This window comes from Mytilus galloprovincialis, chromosome 4 (genome assembly GCF_965363235.1).
Source record: "Mytilus galloprovincialis chromosome 4, xbMytGall1.hap1.1, whole genome shotgun sequence".
NCBI lineage: Eukaryota > Metazoa > Mollusca > Bivalvia > Mytilida > Mytilidae > Mytilus > Mytilus galloprovincialis.
Window position 1 is genome coordinate 80,209,563 of NC_134841.1, and position 21,953 is coordinate 80,231,515.

The following is a 21,953-nucleotide window of genomic DNA, read 5'->3' on the forward strand; positions in this document are numbered from 1 at the left end:
TGCTACACCGTTTGATGCCTTTTCAGATTCATCACTCGACAACTTCCTGTTTACCGAACACTTGTATTATTTTACACATGATAACAAGTTGAAAATTTTCGTCACATTTTTCTCAGGAACTACAATACAAGGATTTCTGAAATTTTGTTTCAAGGTTTATATAAGTATGCTATACCGTGTGATGCGTTTTCAGATTCATCACTCAACAACTTCCTGTTTACCGAACACTTGTACTATTTTGCACATGATAACCAAGTTGAAAATTTCCGTCACATTTTTCTCAGGAACTACAATACAAGGATTTCTGAAATTTGGTTTCAGGATTTATACAAGTCAGCTATACTGTGTGATGCGTTTTCAGATTCATCACTCGACAACTTCCTGTTTACCGAACACTTGTATTATTTTACACATGATAACCAAGTTGAAAATTTCCGTCACATTTTTCTCAGGAACTACAATACAAGGATTTCTGAAATTTGGTTTCAGGATTTATACAAGTCAGCTATACCGTGTGATGAGTTTTCAGATTCATCACTCAACAACTTCCTGTTTACCGAACACTGGCATATTTTTACACTATTAAAATTATCCACTTGCGGTGGGGGTATCATCAGTGAGCAGTAGATCACAGTTTCACTTGTTTCTTCTCATTACAGGTTGACAGAACAATATTTTGTGATAAAAAAATCTTTAAAGATACAAGAACATTTTAAAAAGTACAAGTTTGGTACCAATAACTGTACTAATAAAGGAATGCATAAAACAAATATATAAAAGATGCCATCAATTAAACATTTCCTACAGTTCATTCTTATGAAGGTTGTTGATATGCACATTTTGATATTTCTAGTTTAGCTAAACAACCATAAAAAGGACAAGCAAACTTTAAATAATGGGAGCAAAGGTGAAACGAAAAAGGACACTTGGGTCAAACAAAAACACCTTATCTAATAAAATTGTACAAATGTAACAAACAGAAGAAACAATAATTCCTAATTCTATGAATTATGAGTACAACAAATTCATTTTAAAGTTTGGTTAAATGTTGATTTCTCTTTTCAGAACAAAGTAGACGAGATGATTTAGAAGCATTAGGTCACATGTTTATGTACTTCTTGAGAGGAAGTTTACCATGGCAAGGTTTAAAAGCTGATACACTCAAAGAGAGATATCAGAAAATTGGAGATACAAAGAGAGCTACTCCAATAGAAGTTTTATGTGAAAACTTTCCAGGTAATTATCTTATTTCTGCTGGACTGGGTTGCACAATTATCAATTCAAATCAATGTCATTTGAATTTTAAGTGTTGATTTAATCACTCGAAACACAGATAAAGTTAAGGGTAACTAACTGTTTTCAAATTTCTCCATTACTGTTATAGAATATTGAGAGTACTCAAACCCCCCAGCACTCTCTAATGACCATAGACAGATACAAATGTTAAGTTTCAAACAAATAAAATTGTATGAACTAGTACATTTACTCTTGCATATTAGCAAGCAGTGGCATCTGTGTCCCATGGGCGCATTCTTTTATCTAAATTAGACTATATTCTTATGACTTAACGGGTAAATATATAAAAAAGATGTGTGATTTCCAATGAGACAACTCTTGGTGTTTTTTTCAAAAGTGATCATTTATATACATTGTACTTTTTTTATATATTTTTAAATAGGGGAATTTACTTCATTAGATATTATGTGTTTAATTATTATATATGGTATAAAATTCATTCCATTTTCAGTTACAGAAAGTTTCATTTTATTCATTTTTATTTGCAGATGAACTTGCCACATATTTAAGATATGTACGACGGTTGGATTTTTTTGAAACGCCAGATTATGATTACTTGCGGAAGTTGTTCACAGACCTTATGGAAAAAATGAATTATAGTGTAGATTGGGAATATGATTGGACTGGAAGACAGGTGATCATTCTTATATTTTGTGGAAAGTGATTCGGTCACCTTATCTTCATTCATATGACATGTATGAATGGAAATTCAATTGTAGTTAGTGATTACCTCATTCATTGGTGATGAGTATTACCTTATTCATTGGTGATAAGTATAGTGAAAACCTTATTACCTCATAGATGGTAATATGTATTGGAGAAGCTGATTTCTTGTGTAAGAAAAATGTTCTTGACACAAAGAAAACTTGTGCCATTTGAAAATGTCAAGTTCTGTTGTTCAGAACTTGTGTGGGTGAGAGAAGTAAACAAGTTAAAAATAACATGAATTAGGAATACACATTTTTTTTGTCAAATTTAATTATGTTATTTATGATTCATATTTCCAACTCTGGAGATAATTAGTCAAAATCATATATAACGACACACACACTATTGTCAGTGTATACAAATTAGATACAAATGCATAAGGAAAAAAATGTCCGGGATAATACTAATTCAAAATTTTTTACATTAGATATTAAAAGAATACATAAAAAAGATAAAAAGATAACACAAATAACTAAAAAATATTGTATAATAAAACAGATTTCAAGAACCGAAAACATTATAACTCCCAAAGTAGATGTAGAAACAAACACAAGTAACAAATTGTCCAGTTAAAGACCAGACTTTGAAAACAAATGAGAATTTTTTTTTTAATGGTTTTTGATTTTTGTGTATTTTATCCAGATATGGATTTGATTTAAAAAAAAAATGCACTTCTTTTATTCCTGTTTTCAGTATAAAAATAAGGAGTATGGGATGACAAACGTAATGATAATTAAATTTAAAAAACAGTAAATTAATCAGGTGCTTTGTATGAACAACTATTTTGCAGTTCACACATGTAGTAATTCAAATCCAATTTGTCAAACAAAACTACTTATGCATTAAGATGTAGCAGGAAAATTTACAGCTCTTATTATTTTGAAATATTTTTTGTTGTCTGTAACAAAGTTTATGATTTGACTTCAGCCATATTCTGAAATGTAAAAATGAAAAGTTTTATTGATTAAATCTTCCAAAGAGATTGAAACTCTAAAACACAAAAATATTGTTATTTTGTGACTAAAATAGCCATAACCATATCATATGAATAAGATTGGATACAGACAAATTTGGCAATTTAGGATTTTTATTGCAAGATAAACTGCAAGATAAATAATATAAGCAGATAAATACTCTGAAAGAAATTATTTGTGGATAATCAATTTTCATTATTTTATTATTGTCTTATTACTGTGGATTTAATTGTGTACATAACTCTTGTAATTTTTTATGAAAAGTCTGAAGCCATAAATTCTCAAAACGGCTAACATACAATGCTACAAACAATAAAAGTTGTCATCCACAAATAATGACTTTTCAAAAGACAACCTTATCACCATATAAAGTTATATACAGTGGACCAGATTCTGATTGATTGACATATTTGGAACATGTATAATGTTTAGTAGATGTAATATAAGAACAATACACATATAAGTACATTGCAATTTGTTAAAATCTTCCAACTAAAAAAGGGAAAGTTTTATATTTAGCACTAAGTATGTTGCATGTACATGTAGGTTCAGTGATTTTGTCTTAATATCAATAAGCATCTTTGCATTTGGGAACTTTAAGTTGTGTTTATACTAAATTGGTACACCAAATTTTAAATTGTCTGTTGACAAAATCTTTAAAACATTGTAAGTAGTTCTGGTTTTTGTAATATGGAAGTTTGGTCTCACCCATCAATATAATTACCATCACAGGTATTAATCATTTTAATACATGGAAATGAAAAATCAACTTATTTAAGATGTCAATATCATTCATTGAAATTGTCTCAAACCCAATCACAGTCAACAAAAAACAAGTGACATGAGAGTATTGACAGAGATGGAATGATATTTTGTCCGTAATCAATTATTTATAAATTTTCTACTTTGTAGCCAACCCCATCTGACACATCAGCACCACCTCCAAAAGATGACCCTAAGGTGAGGCAACACAAGGTAAATAACACATGGCTACAACAAATCAATGTTACATTGTACTGTACTGTTAACATGGTTTAAAAATCATTTTAAACTTCAAATTAAAAAAAATGGTTAGTTTTTATTATAAAACTTATTTACATATACTTTATTCTTAAGAAAATTCTATTATTTGTCAAAATTTAGAAGTTAAACAATTCAACGATTTGTTTTCCATATATAGTGAACTCAGTATGACCTTTCTCATAAAGATCTGGTTATCGTAATATGCATGAATATATCATTGAAATAAACATCTTATTGTACATGCTATACACATGCTCAATATCCATGCTTCGTTGATAATTGTTTACTATAATGTGACAATCTGTAAACTACTACTTCAAAACACGACAATTAATTAGCCTCCATATTTTCACATCATCACAGACCAAGATCAATTTTATTTTGACGATTAAAAGTTCTGGATGCGTAAAAAATATTTAAATCGTGCACAGACAACTAAGTTTATGATATATACATACATTTGTTCAAGAATAGGATAAACATTTATTTTTCACCAGTCTCTAGTTTTATATGACTTTAACTTCATTACAGCATATTACCAATACCACACTCCTCTCTAAGTTAAAGTGTATGTACCTTATAAAAAGGTGCTCTGAGGTTTATTTCAACAGTGTCTTGGACAATTTCGAAAAAATCAGTGCCAATCAAATAATTCCCTTGGGAGTATTGCCTTGCATTTACTCTCCAGCCTTCATTTCTCTAAAATATTTATAACAAGAATGTGTCCATAGTACATGGATGCCCCACTCACACTATCATTTTCTATGTTCAGTGGACTCTGAAATTGGGAAAAAATCTCTTATTTGGCATTTAAATTAGAAAGATCACATGATAGGGAACATTGTGTACTAAGTTTCTAGTTGTTCGGACTTCACATAAACTACCTTGACCAAAAACTTTAACCTAAAAGTACAGGTAAACTATGTGCAATAAGGGGGGAGGGGGGGGCACGTTGGGACTCTTCTAAAATTTATTTAACAACATTGAGAACCAAAAGTGTTATTCATTGTAAGATATTTTTAACAAAAGAACAGCTTTGGTCATATCCATTGGAGCTGAATTTGGTTATTTTATTTAAATTCACAAGCATTCAGCTCTCCATTTAGATGATTTTTTTTTTAATAAAAATAGAAGCAATGTTAATGTACAGTACAATGTGACAGAGTTTTCTGAGTTCTTCATGGTAAACTGGGTAACAATATAACTCAATACACAATTCTTTACCAATCAGATTCTAGTTTTGCACAGATTTCATAAGAAAATGTATTGGATTTGGAAAATATAAAAAAATTTGAAGTATTTTCAGCATTTGCAGAGAAGAAAGAACAATGAAATCTCTTTAGTGATTACGTCATTGCAGGGTTGTGAGATCTAGAACAAGTTCCTCAGTTTTGTAGAATTATTATTTTACTAACCTTCACTGTTACTAACCAGATGAAAATCAGTGTTGTTTATAAAAACCTACATATTCATATACACTTGCTATGAATGTTGCATACACAATTACATAGGACACACGAAATCATAGAATATAATAAAGCAAGGAATATATTGTATATCTCTTGCTTATCTTTTACAGCCAAAAATAGTATTCATCTGTAGCATTTTCCTCATATTAAAGTAATTGTACATCTTCCTAAATATACACCTCTTACTGTTCATAACATTACCTCTTTATTCAATTATATCAAAAATTCTCCTTAAAACAAAAGACAGAATCCATGTCAATTTATTCCCATTACGATGGCAGATTCAAGTGGTCACTTCTACTAGGCAGTGACAAATAATGGAGAGAAAAGATTTGCCTTCATACTGAAATTCTTATCTTCTTTTTTCCATCATCTTCTTAGATTTGCAAATTTTACTAAGAGTTAATAGTATAGTTCATTCAACCTTCCTTACGCATAGCTATTCTCAAGACTACCATGTAACTACTAGTAAAGTACAAGTTTGCCATCAATAAGTACAAAAGGAAGTTTTAATGAACTTTTTAAAGTGTGTATAGATAGAGCTCAAGTGTGTACTGTGTGTTAGAATAATTTTTTTGTCATAACAAAAAAAAAAGTTGTCAAATGAAATATTATGTTTGTATACCATAGGTGCTGTATATGAGCAATTATATCAACATTTTAATCCTTTGGAAGAGCTTTCAAAGAAACCTTGGTATTGGTTGGAACCAAATTGACCCAATATTTATCAATATGATAAAATGCTGGTTTAAAGCGTAGAATCTCTTAAAAATTAGTAGTTGGAAAGAAGCACATACAGTTTATGATTACTTTTACTGGAAACCAATTTGAGTGAAGTAATAAGTCTTTAAGTTTTGACTATTATCATTAAATTATGAATATGTCATCAGGTATGGCCGAAAGATCACAAATTATGTAAAGTTCTCTTAGTTATCTTCATCAGCATTATAAAATGGGATTTAGTAAAAGTTCTGTGCCAGTTGGGTAACTTTTTCAACTGAATACAAACAATTGATTTCTATTTTTCTTGAAATATTAGGGTCACATAACAAGATACTCTCAAGTTACACCTCTGATTTTCATGGTTGGAGATCAAATGTCTAGCTGGTTCGATGGTATAATGCATATGTCAAAATCTTAGTCAGTACATCACAGACTAAACCCTTTAAACAAATTTAAGCAATTTGTTGATGTCCTCAGGAAGGGATGATTTCTATTCCCTTTCATAACTAAATAATGATTTTGGATGGTGAGGGAATGGTTTTTCAGTGCCCAAGTTTATGTTTTCTCCCTAAATCATTCTGTTATCTGCCTCGACATGGACACCTTATCAGGAGTTTTTTTAATACATTGATTCAATTATTGTCAACCTATTCTTACCATGTAGCCCTTTCATGTGGAAACTTTTGAATAATGATGATGGTTAAATTGATAGCTCTTCCAGTGGTTGTGGGCATTGTATTCTGTGTAACACAAAAACTCAGATCCTCAACTAATTTGCCTTTCAGACAAATACATATCAATCCGGTAACGCATGGGGTGAACCCCGGCACACCGGAAATTATCTGGGTGCCAACCTTGCTGCCGATAGACTAGGGGGATCTGTACAGGTATGCATATCCTTACTACATAATTTTGGTCGTCGCCTCTTTTTCGCTAATTTATTTCCTTTTTTTTTTTTCTTGTATGAAATTGCCTTGTTGTCTTGTAGTCTTGTCGATAGATCTTAAAATATTACTTGTATCATTAAATTCTGCCAATAACATCATTCTGCCTGAATATATATATCACGTTTTGTAACTAGAGATAGTTTTCAAGCAAAATAAATTGTTCCAATGTTTACTTTATTTGATAAATGCACTTTTCAAAGGTCATTTTTGCACTATTCCAGGTATAGATTATTTAATCATTCTTTACACTAGAGTGTATTTTATGTAGTAGTCATATGATGTTAGCTACATATACTCTGGAAATAGAATCTTACCATTTATTACAAAGTGGTAAACAGATTTTTTTTTTTAAATTAGGAGCCTTTTATCAAAAAGTATTCTGAAACTTAAAGAGAGGTTATGAAAATAAGTAGTAGCTTTATTCAAGAAAGGGAGATAAGAAAGGTAATAAGCCTTTTGTTTTAAGGTAATATTTCAAGATCTTAAGAAATTCCCTCCTCTGTTGCATGTCCTGGTGAAATGGTGAACATATTTTGCTTGCTTAATTTGTGACTCGTTCTTAGATTCCAGAAAAACGAGACTTACGAATGAGAAATCAGGTAAGGCAGCTATTCCAGATCTTGTTTTTCTACCATTTTAATTGTCATGTGACTTTGTTTATCTGTGTTTTTAACAGTGTCTGATTGCACTGTAAAAAATGTGTGATTGATTGATTTGTAATCTCCTCGACACAATGGAAATTACTCCTGCACTTCTGCATATTCAACTAAATTTTAACTTTATGCACTTTATAAATATATTAACCTAACAGAACTATCTTTACCTAATGTTCCTGTTTTATTATCTGTTAAATTCAGCTCTAGTGTGTTTCACTTGTTATGAACAAGGTTTTAAACCTTTCCTGCTGCCAATAAATTGTAATTTTAAAATTGCTTGAATAATTTAGTTTATCAAATAACAAAAAATGTTTAGATTGAACTGAAGACAAGCCAATCTTGTTTGATTCCCAGTGTTATAAATACTCAAGCTGTCTTAAAATTATATATTTTAATGCTCAATTTACATGAATTCATAGTACTGATATTTCTAGAAACATTTGCTGATGGCATTGCTTTATTTTTGTTTGGTGTGTTCTATGTAGCCACTCATTTTAAAGCTTGATACCAACATTGTATTTTATGTTGCAAAATTGACAGCAGTTCTAAATTGTCTCCCTTGATAGTGCTGGTCACATTGACTAATAAAGCAGGATTTTATAACCTTCCTTCACAGACCTATAAACCAATCACCAATTCTTGTATATACCTTTATAACCATAATCTAACATCTATATTTAAAGCTAGACATTATCAAAAGTACTTTTAAATATGCAATATTATGCTAGGAAAAACTTGTATCAAGATAAAGGCTCACACATCAACAAGATTGACCACATATGGCTTGTTATAGTTGTTGTCTTTCAGGTCTTTAAAGTAGCAAAAAAGTGTGGGGCTTTCATGTCATTCATTTTTGCTTTAGGTTATAACACCAACCAAATTAGGAAAATACCATAGATAATCTCAAGTTTTAATTTTAATGTACATTTTTTGTATCTCATGATTGAGAATGTGAAGATAAACCATTGAGTGTTAAAAAGATAAAAGTTCGGAACTGTTCCTGTTACTGTCTTTAAGTCTAGACCCTGGTAATTTCTCAAGTTAAATTTTTTATTTTTCATTTTCATATTTTGAGGAAATGCTCTTCAACTTCATACTTTATTTGGCCTTTTTAACTTTTTTGGATTCGAGCGTCACTGATGAGTCTTTTGTAGACAAAACACACGTCTGGCGTATATACAAAATTTAGTCCTGGTATCTATGATGAGTTTATTTATATTGATTCACACAAGTTCAATAGACTGTTGGTGATTTAGACCTTTACATATTGTAAAGACATGTATGTCTGTTAATGAATGCTGTATCCTGACAATGCAGACAATTTGATGTTTTTTGTGTCTATTGGTTTCGGTCTCAATGAAACTTATGCTCAAATCACCTGTCTTTTATACTATAAAACAATTAACATGATTTAGAAATATAGTTTTGAAAATATCACATATATTATGGACAGTCTTCATAAGACTGGTCTTACATATAACAGGACTATGACCATCACATGGAAATAAATTAGAATTTTTTTTTAAACAATTCACAACATATGGTAGCATATTTCTTTTCAGACTGCAGATAATTTATTTTCACCTGTTCATTTCTGATACATGTAATAGTTATCAAAACATTTTCCCCTTACATCGTATTGATAGTTTCTGTAAGACAATCTCAGACAATACTTTTAATTTTACCAATTCTGAATTTAGCTGCTGTTAATTTAATCATTTTGAAAGTAGAATTAACTAAGATTTATGAATAAATACCACATGTACGTCAACCACAGAAAAAAATTGTATTTGTTAGAATTGTGTTGCTAACTTGCTGTAAGTGATTGCTTGAGTTTATTTATAATTGCATTCAAATTATGTTTTTTGACATTTCAAAGCAAATAATTTAAAAATGTCATTTCTTAAAAGAACAAATATATGACATGCATTAGATTCTTCATTGGATGTGTAGCAAGTGATAAGTACATTTTATTGAAACCTGATTTGAAATAAGCAACAAGTGTGCATATCAAAGCTTACATAAAGTTTCCTGTGGGGGTAGGTTGTGATAAGGTCAGTTTAAGAGGAACTACTAATTGTAAATCAGTAATATTTGATATACAGTTATATAGCATTTAAAAATTGCCATGTATATTATCCCCCGTCACCTCATACCGTATAGTGGGTTATTTTTCGCAGGTGTAAAATTTTGCGATTCTCATTAAATAAAGTTTAAGAAATAATTTTGGCGAATTTAATATTTTCTCAATACTTGTATGTACACTGTTAAATTGGCGGAATTTATTTTAGTGATTTTGTTCTATCTGCAAAAATAAGCAAAAATTTACACCCACAAAAATTACCCGCTATATGGTATATGGTATATGGCATATTCATTTTGTATATAACTTGTAGATGAAACTGTTATTTATTTCAAGTTTTCGTTAAGGTTCAATTTCATGTTTTTTTTTTCTTCTTCCAGGTGGTGAACTCAACAAATGGAGACCTTGCCCCTGATGACCCAACAGGTGCTCAATCTAACACACCTTTCAACAACCAGGGACAGAGAGAGGAAGATCAAAGTGAAACAAAGTAAGTAGTACCTAAATACAAAGATGAAGGGTCATGGTCAGAAATAGGATAAACAAAGTAAGTAGTACCTAAACACAACACTGAAGGGTCATGGTCAGATATAGGATAAACAAAGTAAGTAGTACCTAAATACAAAGATGAAGAGTCATGGTCAGAAATAGGATAAACAAAGTAAGTAGTACCTAAATACAACGATGAAGAGTCATGGTCAGATATAGGATAAACAAAGTAAGTAGTACCTAAATACAAAGAGGAAGAGTCATGGTCAGAAATAGGATAAACAAAGTAAGTAGTACCTAAATACAACGATGAAGAGTCATGGTCAGAAATAGGATAAACAAAGTAAGTAGTACCTAAACACAACGATGAAGAGTCATGGTCAGAAATAGGATAAACAAAGTAAGTAGTACCTAAACACAACGATGAAGAGTCATGGTCAGAAATAGGATAAACAAAGTAAGTAGTACCTAAATACAACGATGAAGAGTCATGGTCAGAAATAGGATAAACAAAGTAAGTAGTACCTAAATACAACGATGAAGAGTCATGGTCAGAAATAGGATAAACAAAGTAAGTAGTACCTAAACACAAAGAGGAAGAGTCATGGTCAGAAATAGGATAAACAAAGTAAGTAGTACCTAAATACAACGATGAAGAGTCATGGTCAGAAATAGGATAAACAAAGTAAGTAGTACCTAAACACAAAGAGGAAGAGTCATGGTCAGAAATAGGATAAACAAAGTAAGTAGTACCTAAATACAACGATGAAGAGTCATGGTCAGAAATAGGATAAACAAAGTAAGTAGTACCTAAACACAAAGAGGAAGAGTCATGGTCAGAAATAGGATAAACAAAGTAAGTAGTACCTAAACACAACGATGAAGAGTCATGGTCAGAAATAGGATAAACAAAGTAAGTAGTACCTAAATACAACGATGAAGAGTCATGGTCAGAAATAGGATAAACAAAGTAAGTAGTACCTAAATACAACGATGAAGAGTCATGGTCAGAAATAGGATAAACAAAGTAAGTAGTACCTAAACACAAAGAGGAAGAGTCATGGTCAGAAATAGGATAAACAAAGTAAGTAGTACCTAAATACAACGATGAAGAGTCATGGTCAGAAATAGGATAAACAAAGTAAGTAGTACCTAAACACAAAGAGGAAGAGTCATGGTCAGAAATAGGATAAACAAAGTAAGTAGTACCTAAATACAACGATGAAGAGTCATGGTCAGAAATAGGATAAACAAAGTAAGTAGTACCTAAACACAAAGAGGAAGAGTCATGGTCAGAAATAGGATAAACAAAGTAAGTAGTACCTAAACACAACGATGAAGAGTCATGGTCAGAAATAGGATAAACAAAGTAAGTAGTACCTAAACACAACACTGAAGGGTCATGGTCAGATATAGGATAAACAAAGTAAGTAGTACCTAAATACAAAGATGAAGAGTCATGGTCAGAAATAGGATAAACAAAGTAAGTAGTACCTAAATACAACGATGAAGAGTCATGGTCAGATATAGGATAAACAAAGTAAGTAGTACCTAAATACAAAGAGGAAGAGTCATGGTCAGAAATAGGATAAACAAAGTAAGTAGTACCTAAATACAACGATGAAGAGTCATGGTCAGAAATAGGATAAACAAAGTAAGTAGTACCTAAACACAACGATGAAGAGTCATGGTCAGAAATAGGATAAACAAAGTAAGTAGTACCTAAATACAACGATGAAGAGTCATGGTCAGAAATAGGATAAACAAAGTAAGTAGTACCTAAATACAACGATGAAGAGTCATGGTCAGAAATAGGATAAACAAAGTAAGTAGTACCTAAACACAAAGAGGAAGAGTCATGGTCAGAAATAGGATAAACAAAGTAAGTAGTACCTAAATACAACGATGAAGAGTCATGGTCAGAAATAGGATAAACAAAGTAAGTAGTACCTAAACACAAAGAGGAAGAGTCATGGTCAGAAATAGGATAAACAAAGTAAGTAGTACCTAAATACAACGATGAAGAGTCATGGTCAGAAATAGGATAAACAAAGTAAGTAGTACCTAAACACAAAGAGGAAGAGTCATGGTCAGAAATAGGATAAACAAAGTAAGTAGTACCTAAACACAACGATGAAGAGTCATGGTCAGAAATAGGATAAACAAAGTAAGTAGTACCTAAACACAACGATGAAGAGTCATGGTCAGAAATAGGATAAACAAAGTAAGTAGTACCTAAATACAACGATGAAGAGTCATGGTCAGAAATAGGATAAACAAAGTAAGTAGTACCTAAATACAACGATGAAGAGTCATGGTCAGAAATAGGATAAACAAAGTAAGTAGTACCTAAACACAAAGAGGAAGAGTCATGGTCAGAAATAGGATAAACAAAGTAAGTAGTACCTAAATACAACGATGAAGAGTCATGGTCAGAAATAGGATAAACAAAGTAAGTAGTACCTAAACACAAAGAGGAAGAGTCATGGTCAGAAATAGGATAAACAAAGTAAGTAGTACCTAAATACAACGATGAAGAGTCATGGTCAGAAATAGGATAAACAAAGTAAGTAGTACCTAAACACAAAGAGGAAGAGTCATGGTCAGAAATAGGATAAACAAAGTAAGTAGTACCTAAACACAACGATGAAGAGTCATGGTCAGAAATAGGATAAACAAAGTAAGTAGTACCTAAATACAACGATGAAGAGTCATGGTCAGAAATAGGATAAACAGAAATGAAGACAGAGCTTATACATACACAATATTTTTTAACATACTTTGAATAATACCATCATCGCAGTACCAATAATGGAGGGAAATTACAACAAATGAAATGAACTATAACGGTTGCAATATCACAAAATGCTAGGAAATGACAACAAATTGAATAACATTATGACCATTACAATGCCACTAAAGGTTTGGAAATAACCAAATAAATAGTACTATCGCATCAAAGATACCTAAAAAAACTTGGATATAACAACAAATTAACTAGCACTAAAACAGTTAAAATAACTCAAAGACTTGGAAATTTCAAATTGTATAGCACGATCATTATAACAAACAGCCTGTAACTAATACAAATAACTTCAAATGATGTAACAGTTCTAGTACCTGGAGAAAAAGACAAATTAGAAAATTGTTATTTCGTACTCTGGGAAATGTTTACAAATTAAAAATATTAATTACAAATTACAAATACAAGTGAACACAATGACTTAGAATAAAGGAAATAATGATATAACATGTTTCACAAACTTCAAACAAAAAATTGTAAATACATCTTTTTCACTTTTTATCAGGTTGAGATTTTGAAATCAAGTAATTTTCATGAAAATTTATCATCACAGATAGTATAAACTTTACACCATCAATAATTTGGTTAATTTGGTTATGTTAAAATTTATAAATGACACCAAATGAAGCTCCTTAATTTCTAAATCTAAATTGATCATATTATTTGTCATACTGGTTAAGGTCTCGCATACATGGCATAGCTTCAACTATTATTGCTTTCAGGTGCTGCTTCTTCAGACGGAGAAAGAAAAAGAAGAGTCGACGATAAAGACATACATAAACAAACAAACATGGCTGTCCATGACTTATATAAATGCTGACAGAGATCTGTATCATTGTGATAAACTCAAGCTTTACTGTCATATTATTGTTCAGCATTTTAAAGTGCTTACCATTTATTTCCTCTTATTTTTAAAAATATAAGACAACACTTAAGAGGTTTTGGGTAATAATGATGTTTTTTGTCACACTTAAACATTATATCAAAATGTTACAAGCTCTTTTTATATATTTGATGTGTTATATGGATTTTAAGAATTTATTGAAATTACATAGAAGAAAGTTAAGTTATAAATGTTTTTATCAAGATGGCTAAAAAATTACAAGCTGTCCTTTCCAGAATTTATTAATTATCATAAAGATTATTACATGAAAGCCTAAAAAAAAATTGAAGTTCAATCTTTGAATTTCCTCTTTTCTCAGGATGCAGTTACTCCCTTTCATTACGAAATTGTTTCCTTTTTCTTAGGGTAGATAGCATGTAAAACAATGTTTATTTTCTGTGAAGGTACTAAATTTTATAAAATACTAGAACACACCCGTGATATCGCGGGTCCGTGACTGAATTAAAGTATATAACTATGCGCAAGCATTATTTTAGTATTAGTATTGTCATCTGATAAAGTCATGCCGATTATAAGATACACAGTTTTCTCTGCTTTCAAATCTTTCTGTTTGAACCCGTCGAACTGGAACTTATCAATTATTGGTAATATTAATTATTTGGAAAACAAAAGGTCCTGGCATGGAGTATTTTTTAATCAACAGCATTGTCCTATATTAGTTATAAATAAAGTTGAATTCTTTGATTCGCTGTTTTACGTCATGCCCGCTAACAAATTGAAAACTGTACCTATACGCCTTATTTTTAGTCCAGATTTTTAGTATTTGTATTGTTATCTTAGAAAGTCTTACTGATTAAAATACTACAATAGGTAACAATTCGACAATTTAGTAGTGTCAACCCTGTGATTATGACCCGTGTATATAGCATATTAATCCTGAATACACCGTTTGTTGGTGCGCCTGTCAGATGCGGAACGTACAGATAAGGTAAAAGGTAACAGGTGACTATACTATTGGTATCGGTATAGGACTCGACCCGGAACTTCTTAATTATTGGCAATATTAATTACGTGGAAAACATAAGGGCCTGGAGTGGTGTAATTTTTAATCTACACCTTAGTACTATATTAGTTATATATAAAGTTGAATTCTTTGATTCGTCGTTTTTACGTGATGACGGCTGACAAATTGGACCTCGTAATTTTAGTATTATAGATAGAACCCAAATTATCCTAAAGGGAAATAACTGTTATTTGCATGTTCTGAGAAAAAAGGGAGTTAAAAGTGAAGTAAAGCTTGGGAACATTATAAAACTTCATTGCTCATTATAGAATTTCTTAATGGGCTATGAATCAAATATGCCGATATTTTTACTATTGATATATTATAAGCATATATGTGAGTAATCTTTTTTGTTATTAGAGTGAAGAAATTCCCCCAAAATACTATAAAATGTCAGAAATAAAAAAAAGACTGCTTGTTATTATTGTATCTCTTTGATACAGATGCTGTTGTTTCACAAACAAGAAAAAAGTAAAAAAGAGAGGAGTGAAAAGTCGCAAATGACACATGGGCCTGGACCAAGAAATAGATACAGTTCCATTGTATTGTGAAGAGGATGTACTAACATTTGACACTGGACATCCAACTATCATTACACTCCAGGGAATAGCTAATCATTCTTACTTGTAATGCTCAACTTTGTGGTTGCAGTTTTGCTACCTCACTGAACTCTTTTTCATTAAAGCATTTATCAGCTTATCTTCTGTTAATGGGGTGTGATTTTTTAATATGTGACCTAGTAAGCTCACATCAGATCAAATTGTTTCCAAGCGTGATTGATGTTTTTCACAGAATTAAGTGCTAATTTAACATTAAGTCATTATGACTTTAAATATTCAGTGCTTTAAGTCCTATTTGAAATGAAATATTTAATGAATAGATTTCAGAAAAAAAATTGCTAAAGTTGTTTGTTATTTTAAAAATTTTGAAGATTTTGTACAATTTTTCAATTAGTTGAAAGCTTTTTAAAAATGATTGGGTGAATGGTAAGGAAGTTTATTTTCACAATTTTTTTCCAATTCAAGAACTGCATGTTAAAGGGACTTGTTCTACTTACCACTAAAAACTGAACTAGAACCATACTGTTGCAATGATTGGTGAATAGATATTAAACAATTAGAACTAAACTGAAGGTAAGCCATATTGATATAAAAGGGGCCATGATGTTTTGATCTAGAGTGTTTCAAAATTTCAAAAATCAAATAAAAACAAAAAACTTTTGGGCCAATATCATTTCAAATATCTTTCTTCTTTAATTGAAAGAATGTGTGTACATCCATTATAGAACTGTAGTATTTCTTGATCCATGGCCATACAATTGGACATTTATAGTCATTCCGTATTAAATGATCCGTGTTGTACTTACATATTTTTACTATTTTGAAAGTTTGTAATGAATGTATTTTCATCAAGATTTTGTACGAACAATGTTAAAAGCATTTACAGGAGTAGACACATGGTAGGAGGTGGTCATCTGCACACATCTGGGTTAGATACTATTATAAGGCATTATAATCTATCAAGTTATACATCTCATTTTGAGCAAGGTGATATCAGAAGACCAGCCATTTGTCAGTAACATAATAGGACATTTATTTTCTTTTAGATTGTTGAAGTGTTTTTGTTTATTGAGTACTTTTACCCAAGTGAAAGCTTAGAAATAGTTATACAAACTTTTGCAATGAAATTTTTATCTTTTTTTTTTTTTGATTTTAGGGTTAGGGAAATGTATTTTCTTGTCATACTTAAAAACTAGTCCTTCACGATAGATATCCTAACTATAAGAGTTGAATTTAGATCATATTTTGTTTAAAGAAAAATTTGGAACCCTAATAAATAATTTTGACTACTGTATCTTGATTGAAAATAGAAAAGATAAAAACTTTTGCAATGAAATTTTTATCTCTTTTTTTTTTTTTAATTTTAGGGTTAGGGAAATGTATTTTCTTGTCATACTTAAAAATTAGTCCTGCATGATAGATATCCTAACTATAAGAGTTGAATTTAGATCATATTTTGTTTAAAGAAAAATTTGGAACCCTAATAAATAATTTTGACTACTGTATCTTGATTGAAAATAGAAAAGATAAACTTGTGATTTTATCTTTCCTGATATAAGCCATGTGTTTACTTCTGTGAAGTGAAAGTAAAGTTCCAAAAACACAAAGAAAGTAGATGTTTTGTGAACAAAGAATGCAAGTATCAAGCATAGCATCTTCAGTATGCATGAGTGGAAAATATGACATATATATTTTTTGGTGAATGCATGAAAATAGCAACTCTCAGTGAGATGTATGTGTGAAGTTTTACATAAATAAAAAAATAGCATTTTTATTGAGCTGTAACTTTAGCCTGTACCTTTTTCATTGTTTTAGATATTTTCATAATTTTTTTTTTTTCGAAATGAAAATGTGTACTATAGAATTTACGAGACTTGAGCAATGATTGGACTATTTGGTGTTGAAGCTGGCCTACGTGTCATTAATGTATAAATATTCTGAAGAAAGAAATTTTAACATACTGCAATCTATTGAATATTTGTTATGGAAGTTGATATGATTGTTAAATTTTATGTCTTATTAGCAGCTATTTATGGATCTCATATTATTCCATTAATTACGCTACTTGTCTATATATGTGATGTTATAACATGTTGATTGAAAGCACCATTAATAATGTATTGCAAAGGTTTTTTACGTTATACTATTTTTACCGTAAAGCAATTGAACTACTAAATGTCAGATTTCTATCGGGTGTAATGTAGTATATATATTTAACAGATGAAAGGTGGTAATAGGAGAAATTGTTTTGCACTTATTTTGTGCAATGTTTTGCTTTTGTGATTTTCTGGTCCTGTCATTCTGTTGGCCCAGTTAACCCAGATTTCAACCATTTTAACAGATTTCTGTTTCATCAAAGTTATTTTATGACCTCTTCAATAAGATGACAATCAAAGAAAACTGAAGTGAACTGTACCCCATTTTATATTTCCTTCATTATTAATTGAATAATGCATGCACTGGAAATATAGTTCAACTCTCTCATCATTTGAAAAATTATTCTAAAAATACTTAATCACTATGGGAAAGTTAAGGGATGTTCTTTGCCATAGTAAGATATGTAAAAGTATGATTGTGTTGATGTAGTTTGGATGATGAATGGTGGACGTACAACTGACATTGTAATTTATATTGTTTGTTGATGCCGTAGAATCTCTGTTTCAGTCAAGCCTGACACAGATTAACTTTGGTGCAATACATAATAGTGTTTTTGTTGGACACACACGTGTAATGAAGGTGTGTACTGTGACCAAATATTGGAATCGGGACAGTCAATGAATATCATAATTCTGTTTGTTATAAATTAATTAAATCTATAATGTAGATGGGTGATATACATCAATTTCATTTTTTAAGCAAATTGTTTCAGTGAAATCTGTTTTCTTTTAATTTTGATTACACATTTTTTGCTTAACTTTCATTTGCTGAAGGAAACTGACATTTTTGACATTCCTTGGATAAAAGTTTTAATTTATCTTTACTTTTTTTATCTTGGCCATTTTAAATGTGAAATGCTACAACATTGCTATTTTAATATCATTATATTCTGTTTTGTGGTTTCTAAAAATACATTTTGTAGTGTCTAAAATGTTTGTATTTATTAACACTGTTTACTTCATAATGCATTTATATTTAGATTATCAGTAAAATGTCTCGGACCATTTTAACAAATATAGAATTTTTTTTATGACAATGTTACTCTGGGTCTGTAAAATTGATACAAATAATAAAAAATTAACCAGAAATTAAACGACCAAGTTTTTATAAACTTTCTCCTGGCTGCATAATTTTATGAGCATTTGAACTACGCCACAAAGAAAGCAGTTTTACAGCATAATACAGTATATAATGTTTTCATAAAAGTTGTCTTATCTTCAGATGTTTGAAATTTAGGTCGGTAAATGGTGAATTTATAGTTTGATTGTCAATACTAAGCAGACTATTTAAGAATTGAACATTTTAGTAATCAGACTATGAAGATCAAGATTTATGCGCCCAGTATATCCTCCGCTTGATTAACTGTGAACATGATAATATGTTGAGATATCTCACCTTAAAAGCTAACATAATTATGGATAAAATCAGTGATATAAAGACACCAGTCATCTGTCAATTTTCTTATAGGTTTTACATTTTATTGAAAGCCATCCTTTAAAAGCTGCAAATAGTTACACAATGATTGTGTTTTCTTCATATATAAATGTATGAAAGAGATGTTTTATAATTTAAACACTGATTGATCAGTGTTAAACTATTGTCTGTATAGATGCATTAAGATCATATAGCTTTCCATTTAATTGTTCATCGAATGGTTGACATTCATATAATATTGTTATACATTTGGTGAAATGTTTATCAAGTGATTTAAGTATTATGTTTATTTCATATATGTACAGTTGATGATTTGTGCATACAACAATTTAAAAAAAACATTACATTTTAGGATAATTCTTAGAGATGCTGTGCTCTTCATGAAAATAAAATCATATTTCTTATAAAAATGTCTGTGTTAATATCTATGATTTGATATAAAGCCTTAGTGATAGTTTTCTTACAGGCGATTGCATTGAGTGTGTAGGTAAAGGTAATGATTTTGGTTAGTTTGCTTGCTAGCTGAACCGTGAAGTCATTATGAGGTAAAGGTATACTACCCTCCTTTTGAAGTAGCCTAATCCTACATACAGATTAATTGGTTATCTGACTGACTAGTCTACTCTGAAAGGAGGGTAGTTTACCTTACCTTATAATGCCTTCATGGTTCAGCTAGCAAGCAAGCTAACTAAAGATTTTACCTTTACCTACACACTCAATGCAATCGGCTGTATTACCTTGTGAAAAGTTTTCTGTTACATGTACAAAACAATGTACTACAAACAGTATTGGTCATATATGTATTTGCAATATCTTTATAGATGGTCAAATGTATGCGAATTAGTATTTCAGATACCTGTCTCTCTTAAATGTTAGGATTGTCCAGATACCAAAGTGACAGTGTTTGTGTTACCTTCAACAAAATTTGTGAGAGTGAGCCTGAAGGGTGCTGTTTTCTGTGTTGGCATCATCAACAATTATTTGTGTTGCGGTAGATACTATGTTTATCTATGGTAATCTGTATTTGTCAGACATCTCTTTCTATCTCAGGGTAACAAAGTTTTCCCTGGTTATTGTTGGGTATATAATCTTCTAGGTGACCAGAGTTCTTTAGGTAACTAGTCGTCTGTAGTTGGCAGGATCTTTCAGATAATTTCTACAAGTAGATTGTTTATCTCTAGTTAGATGTTTGTTGTTTTAGCTTGTGAAATCTATGCATAGCAGTTAATTTAGTTTAAAAGTTATGTAGTTCATATAGTGGAAAGAGTAAAATTACAAAAATACTGAACTCCAAGGAAATTTAAAATGGAAAATCCCTCAACAAATGGCAAAGTCAAAAGCACAAATACATAAAACAAATGGAAATCGACTGACATATTCCTGACTTGATTGATTAACCTCTTATTTATATGACAGTCCCATAAATAAACATTTACATTGACAACTTATTAAGATGGTTGTTTGTCAAATGTAGGGGCACATTTAAATCTATGGAGAGGAGTATACATCAGTGACACAGCAATCTGAAAACTAATGAAACATAAAACTGGGAAAGACATCGAATGGATATTACAGAATTAAAGACCTAAGTTGTCTAGTTCTAAATTAAATGTGTATATCTTGATTTGAGAAGATGGACATGTCCATTGGTGTGTCATTTAAAGAATAGACCTTTACATAACCCTTAGAGTTCAAAGATAAAACATTTCAAGATAGAAAGAGCCTCCAAATCCTACAAGGAAAAATTGATTTGTCGCCATGTTTAAGATGTCTAAAGAAGTAATGGCTTAAGATTATATGGCTTTACAATTGTCAATGTTCTATCCGAATCGCTCATGAACAAAATAATTCAGAGATTGTCATATAACTCGTTTTTCGAACACAATCCCAGATGAATAGAAGATTGGCACCACATAACACAGGAAAATTTGGTTCTTATAAAGAGATCATTGGCTCAGAAAAGGAGCATTGACCTATAATGGTTTACTTTTATAAATTGTTATTTGGATGGAGAGTTGTCTCATTGGCAGTCACACCACATCTTCCTATATCTATTGTCAATGCAAAACAAAATAAAAAAAATACCAGTCGAAAGTATTTTCCATTACCAACTAAACCAACGAAAATAGCTTACAGGACAGTTTAAAACCTGTGATTTAACTCATCGCATTTCATTTAAATCTGGTCATTCCTCTTTTATTATAAGCTAATCTTGAACACATGAGTTTTTTCTGCCTTTTTAGTCAAGTACTACTATCCGGCAGGGATGGCGACGGCGTAATCTATTTTGTTTTAAGCTTTAAAAACCAGAAGGAAGAAGACTTTGATGTGTCATACATTGTGTGCACAAAAAGTATGTTACGAAGTTTCTGTCTGTCATATGTCCATTGTCCTTGACATCATTTTCATGGTTCAGTGACTGCCTGAAAAAAAAATACAGTTGTTTTGTTTCAAAAGTGTTATATTCATTTATTATGAGTACTAGTAATTGGAAAGCTATTCGGTGTATGGGTGCCTTGCAACGTCTACATGTCCTTCAGGTAGGGTTCATTTGACCTCTACTTTATCCCAGGGATCATTGGTTTAGGTAAAAGTTACATGGTCGAGTCCGTTTTTCAAATACTATAAGCAATAGATCAACTATTATTCATAGTAAATGGAATGATTGTAAGGTATACATATCTGTCTTGCATGATCCATATGACTCTGATCTCATTGACATAG

The 21,953-nt window shown here is 30.8% G+C and overlaps 1 protein-coding gene and 1 long non-coding RNA gene across 14 annotated transcripts in view; one reads left to right on the forward strand and one right to left on the reverse strand.

The window, feature by feature from the left end:
• The window catches only part of LOC143073079 (casein kinase I-like), a 37,511-nt gene extending 17,872 nt beyond the window's left edge, over nt 1-19,639 (forward strand). The window contains exons 6-12 of one of the 13 annotated variants that reach the window (XM_076248335.1): nt 1,066-1,236; nt 1,785-1,930; nt 3,891-3,938; nt 6,979-7,080; nt 7,704-7,739; nt 10,260-10,369; nt 15,522-19,639. In XM_076248335.1, the coding sequence (XP_076104450.1) occupies nt 1,066-1,236; nt 1,785-1,930; nt 3,891-3,938; nt 6,979-7,080; nt 7,704-7,739; nt 10,260-10,369; nt 15,522-15,582 (674 nt within the window). In that variant the 3' untranslated portion in view covers nt 15,583-19,639. Of the gene's footprint in view, nt 1-1,065; nt 1,237-1,784; nt 1,931-3,890; nt 3,954-6,978; nt 7,081-7,703; nt 7,740-10,259; nt 10,370-13,893 lie in introns of all 13 variants that reach the window. The other 12 variants (XM_076248333.1, XM_076248334.1, XM_076248338.1 and 9 more) reach the window with 12 other exon arrangements.
• The window catches only part of LOC143073081 (uncharacterized), a 250,732-nt gene that overhangs the window by 43,314 nt on the left and 185,465 nt on the right, over nt 1-21,953 (reverse strand). The window lies entirely within an intron of this gene.